Source organism: Sinocyclocheilus anshuiensis, unplaced genomic scaffold (genome assembly GCF_001515605.1).
Source record: "Sinocyclocheilus anshuiensis isolate Anshui unplaced genomic scaffold, SAMN03320099.WGS_v1.1 scaffold297, whole genome shotgun sequence".
NCBI classification, from domain to species: Eukaryota; Metazoa; Chordata; class Actinopteri; order Cypriniformes; family Cyprinidae; genus Sinocyclocheilus; species Sinocyclocheilus anshuiensis.
Window position 1 is genome coordinate 695,900 of NW_015536479.1, and position 6,068 is coordinate 701,967.

General features: G+C 37.0%; 1 protein-coding gene across 6 annotated transcripts in view; it reads left to right on the forward strand.

Annotated features, from left to right (window-relative positions):
- The window catches only part of LOC107670565 (kinesin-like protein KIFC3), an 82,455-nt gene that overhangs the window by 57,959 nt on the left and 18,428 nt on the right, over positions 1 to 6,068 (forward strand). For 5 of the 6 annotated variants that reach the window (XM_016463234.1, XM_016463316.1, XM_016463470.1 and 2 more), the window contains 4 exons: positions 142 to 259; positions 2,235 to 2,383; positions 5,039 to 5,074; positions 5,646 to 5,853. In XM_016463234.1, the coding sequence (XP_016318720.1) occupies positions 142 to 259; positions 2,235 to 2,383; positions 5,039 to 5,074; positions 5,646 to 5,853 (511 nt within the window). The remainder of the gene's footprint in view (positions 1 to 141; positions 260 to 2,234; positions 2,384 to 5,038; positions 5,075 to 5,645; positions 5,854 to 6,068) is intronic. The other variant, XM_016463622.1, reaches the window with a different exon arrangement.

The window sequence follows — 6,068 nt, forward strand, 5'->3', positions numbered from 1 at the left end:
TTTTTCAGACTATTATTATTAAATGATAATACAAGGTTAATGATTAATTTTATTCTGTAAAATCTCCATGAAAAATATGCAGCTTTTTCAGGTCTCAAATGTTCATTAGTTGGGTGTTTATTGGATGTGGTCTGTTTACAGCCGGTCCAGCGGTGTGGTCTACTCGGCCCTGCGGTCATGTACGGCACACGAAAGACCTGGGACGTCGGCCACACTCCCTGCCTGCAGGAGCTCTGGAACAAAGACCTCTCATTGGATGGTAAGCACGGTCACATGTGTGGACTACAAAACTGGTGTGGCAACATTCTTCTGAGGATAGTTTGAATGTTTGAGTGCATGTAGGAGGTTGGAGATACACAGAGTAGGTGTGTGTTTGTGTGTGAGAGAGCTCAGTCATCGAGGAGAGAGCAAGGGATGTGTTCTTACCCACTGACAAGGAGCAATGCAGTCAGGCGTTTTCGGACCAAACGGAGAACACTATGCGTTCTATCCAGGTAAAGAAGGGTGAATCTCCTTAGAGACGAGAGCAGGGCTTGAACACGAGGACTATTGGTTGTGCCAGGGAAAATATGTACGTGTGCTTAATGCGCTCTGTGCTGCACAGGATAATATAACAACAGGCACAGCGATTGTGTGAGAAACAAAGGACAAAAAGGACTAAAACGGGAAGCAAACAAAGAGGAATATCAGGGAAATGTCTAGCAGCTGGTTTTTGCAGTGATGCAGTGACAGGTTTGCTTTCAGCCTGATGCTCTTCTACGAAAGCAGCTCTACTGCTGTGTCATCGTAAACCGCACCGGCGAGAGGCTGCACGTCTCATCCGTGAGTGTGACAGAGAGCTGTTTGACAAACAAAACGGTAATTGTTGTTTTTTTGATAAGGTTCAGGGCTGCATTGAAATCCAGGTTAATGCATCACTCGCAGCTGGCTGTTATCTTATCATTAGTCAATGGTTTCTATTATGCCTTTACCAGATTGATGTGTTCTCTGCATAGTCAGCTATTAAGGTTTGCTTTACCCAAAACTTAATATTCTGACATAGGGCTGGGTATCGATTCAGATTTTCCAATTCGATTCGATTTCGATTTTCGATTCGATTTTTGATTTCAATTCTCGATTCTATTTGACTATATGAATGAATATAGATTTAATACAAATCCTATATTTATAAAAAATGAACAGTGAACATAAGATTACAAATGGTTAATTCATAGGCAATTAAGAGCCACAAACCTGTATATTAAACACTTTTTATGTTAGGTACACTTGGGTACAATAAAACAAAACCCAACTCTATATTTCAAATGCATACAATGAATAGACAGAATTTTGATGCAAGATGAAAAACTGATGCTGAAAATTGGACAAGTCAGAACAGTCGCATGCCTTGATCAAACAGGATCAGGTTATTTTATGTTTAAGACAAAACAAACATAAAATCTCACAGTAACATGGAGGCTGCAAGCCTATGAACGGTGTAGGAAAACTAATACTGGCTTTTGGGTGATAGTTCACCCAAAAATAAAAATTCTGTCATGGTGGAATGACCTGCCCAGCTCAATCCAAGCAGCTGAGTCCTTAATATTTTCAAGAAACGGCTGAAAACACATCTTTCATATTCATTTGACCCTCTAACTCTAGCACTCTCTATTCTAATGCTGCTACTAATTTTATCTGCTTGTTTTTTTTAATTAAAAAACTTGATCTTCTAACATTTGCACTCTCTATTCTATTTCTATTCTAACTACTTGTTTTATTTATAAAGAAAAAAGAGCCTCTAACACTAGCATTCTCTATTCTTTCTCTGTTCTTTAATAAGTATCGGTTCAGGAACCGTTTAGGCACCGGAACCATTTTAAAAGTATCGATTTGGCACCGGTATCGGAAAAAACCCAAACGATACCCAACCCTACTGACGAGATGCGCTTGACAATCGCATGCGATTAATTGCACAGCCCTAATCCGGGCCAGTATTATTTGTATACCATTATAGTATTTATTAATATTTTGAATTAGCTTTTATTTTTAGTTTAGTAACATTTTAGTAATTTTGTGCTTTTGTCATTTTTGCTGTTTTTTTTTTTGTTACTATTTGTTTCATTTGTATTGTTTTACTTAAGTTTTTTTTGTTTGTTTTTTTTTAGTGCTTCAACTTTCTAGTTTAGTTCAAGTCCATTTTTATTTAATTTAATAATATTAATAATTGACCATATTTTTTTTTATCTTTTTTGTAGTTTCTGCAAGTTCCCTAGATATCCTGATGAGTAATGGTGAGGAGGAGAGCTCCTTCCTCTCGTTGCCCAAATCTGTCCTTCAGCGCCACTGTTTGACCTCTGACCTCTCTGAAACGGCCACCTCAGAACAGCAGCAGCTGCTCATACAGGTATGACCCTATAATACTATTCTAGTATTAACCTGGGCAATTAATATTACAAGTTGTCCTCACTAAGGCAAGCATCACCGTTACAACTGCTTATAACTGGGTTTAGGGATTTTCTGCAACACATTATTTTCAGTTTCTGTGTAGTAGAATATTTACACTACCATTCAAAAGATGGAGTAAGATGAATAAATTATACTTTTATTTAGCAAGTATGCATTAATATGATCAAAAGTGAAAGTAAAGACATTTATAATGTTATAAAATATTTTTATCTTCCAAATAAATGCCTTTTTTTTAACTTTCTATTCGTCAAAGAATCCTGAAAAATGCATCCACACTGAAGACTGAAAATTCAGCTTTGCCATCACAGGAATAAATTATTTTTTTAAATATATTAAAATAGAAAGCCGTTATTTAGGTATAAAAATATTTCACAATATTACTATTTGTACTGTATTTATGATCAAATAGGCCTAAAATGTAGCCTTGGACATTTATAATGTTATAAAATATTTTTTTCTTCCAAATAAATGCCTTTTTTTTTACTTTCTATTCGTCAAAGAATCCTGAAAAATGCATCCACACTGAAGACTGAAAATTCAGCTTTGCCATCACAGGAATCAATTATTTTTTTAAATATATTAAAATAGAAAGCCGTTATTTAGGTATAAAAATATTTCACAATATTACTATTTGTACTGTATTTATGATCAAATAGGCCTAAAATGTAGCCTTGGTGAGCATAAGAGACTCCTTTCAGAAACAGTAAAACGTCCTACCAATCCAAACTTTCAAATTATACTATATTCATATACATTAAACTCAACCGTCAGTGTTTCTGTGAGACAGTGTTGTGACTGAATCAGTCTTCACCAGATCACTACATTCAGGAGCTGGTTACTGTGTGACTGGTCTGTTCTGTAGCTGTGTGATCGTTGCGTAATTGGTTTCACAGGGTTAATAAGTCACAGCTAACAGGCAGCGCTGCCTCTTTGTTCTGTTTAAACAATGTTATCAGCTTTAGGGTTTCTCAGAGGAGCTGGTTGCTCAGGCTCTCTGTAAATGACCTCGGGGTTCCATGTGTTTCAGTGTAAGAGTCCCTCAAAGCAACATCTGCAGGCAAATCACATTTCCGGTGGCTTATTAGATGGGCTGCTATTTGCTCATCCAACAATCTTGTTTATTAGTCTGTATCAAATCTAAAAACACCTTCTATTTTTATGCTTAAGTTTAAAATAATAGAGAATTGAATGTTCGCTAAAGTGGACCACTGATTGGCAATTAAAGCTAAACGTTGTTTACAGGTTCTGAAGATAATGTGGGGGGTGTTTGACCACAATGACGCTATGTTTGGGAGTTGGTGCCAGTGTGTTGCTGTGTGGTTGTTTATTGGTGGCTTGGAAGTAAAATAAGTTCCCAAGTCTTTGCTCTCTTGGGTTGAGTTGCACCTTCCGTTCATAAGTTCTTTCTTAAACTGGAATATGAAGTCCACACTGGAAACTTAGTGTTTACTAGCTAGGTTCTAACTAATTCTGGACTTTATTCGGTTGCATTTCGAGTTGTTCTTAAGGCAGAATGTAGCTAGTGGGTCGTAAAGTAATGCATAGTTGCATATGACATGTACCCTTAATAATCCAATAGCAGCTTTCAAATATGTGAGCAAAAGTTGTATTAATGCTGTGAATTTCAATCTAAATTGTATGTTTCCATTGAGATACTATGAAATATTCCATAGATAACTTAAGTATTTTTTTATGCAAGTAAAATTCTGAAACTGAATTTGACGTTAAGGATCAATAAAGTCACTGCTTAGATTGGGTTCACTTTGAAGAGTCACTAACAGTCATTTATTAACAAGTGTAAACATTATCATATACTATATGTGTGAAAAATTGAAGTTTGTGAAGTGAAACATGAGTTTGTTTTATTCCAACCATTACTCCTGGTCAGAGGCTTGTGTAAATGCATTAGTTGTAACTTAGTGCTCCTTTACGTCAAAACTAGGCTAAGTTGCGCACAGCTGGTGAAACCGGCCCCTGGTCCCTAGATATGACTGGAGTTACATAACATGATCCACTGTTAGTGAAGCATTTGGAGAGCAGTCCTTCTCTCTTTGATCTCCAAGGGTGGATAAACATCTCTAAAACAGACAATCTGGAGTGAGATTTGAGTGTGCTGCTGGAGTTTTCAGTCTTTTCACCATACCATGAGCACAGGAGAGATCCGATTGGCTGGAGATCACATGTGTGGTGTGTCCTCATCTCTGCTTTTCAATGCATTGATGACTCTTCTCAATACAAACAATAGTTTAGACATGGACTAGCTTTGTGTATGTGCTTCTCTAGATCTATCTGTGTTGACTAGGCAGTGTTACCTGTGAAGGTGCAATGATTTCCAGTCTAATGAATCACTGAAATACAGGATTTTAACTAAGACATCAAATCTTCAAATATAACTTCATCTCAGTGAGTTGGCATGTGCACATTTTTCTGATATTCGAGGTTGAGTTATTTAGTTTGATTTGCTGTTTCAGAATTTGTCCATATTTGACACACCACTGATCTTTTTGTTTTCATGCTTTTCTACTCTCCTTTTTCCCTCTCGTTCTTCATTTGTGTGTCTCTGTGCTGCCTTCTCACCATTTCACCTGTACAGAAGGTTACTTTGTCCTGTTCCTGGACGTCTGCCTACGTAATTCCCTCTGATTCTTTCTTTGTGCTTAGCTGTGAGCTACTTTGCGTCGTTCTGACGTCAGCTTTACAAAGCACACTGTACTGCAGTATAGTCTCTTATGTTCATAGATCCACCCTGTTTGCTTAAATGTCTCTATTAGAGGTTTTGTAGTCATCTTGGTATCCAAGGTAGTTTGTGCCAGTAGGAATAGTCACTTGCCCATCAAGCTTTCTTGTGAAGTTAAAGGAATAGTTTAATTTTGTCTTCATTTACTCTCATTCCAAACTTGTATGATTTTCTTTTATTCTGTTGATCACACATTTTTGTAGATGTCCTGGCTGTTCTTTCTGTTACTGCAAAATCATAAAGTGACACAAAAAGGAGTAAATGATGCTTTTTATTTTGTTTTTGTTGTTTTATTAATATTTTATTTTGCATGAACACTTCTTCTAAAGAAAAAAAGAAAAATCTACCTATGTGTGACCTACTCCTTTCCTCTTTAAAAGTTTAGAGTTTTTCCCTCATAGTTCAGGTTGTGTAAGGTTCTTTAGCACGGCTGGCATTCATGGTTCCTTGTGTGTTTGTGCAGACACTGCAAGAGAGAGTTTGTGAGTTCCAGGCACGTTTGAGCAGCGAAGACGCCGCAAAAAGACTCCTGCTACAGCGACTGCAGACACACGACCACCAGCTCAACCAAGACAACCACCAGAACGAGGAACATTTGTCCATTAATCAAGAACCTCAAGAGCAGCTCAGACTGCAGGACGGCCAGCTCATCCAAGCTGCGTCACCTACAGGTGAGAGAGAGTAAATATTTTTAAATATATTTTATTTTTAATATTATTAAATATTTTATATATAATTTTTTTTTTTTTTATTATCATTATTATTATTGTTATTATTATTGGTTACACTTTATTTTACGGTGTCCTTGTTACATGCACCGATCGATCGGCCAGGGATCGGAATCGGCCGATTTTCCTCATGATCGGCCCGGATCGGTGATCAGTCG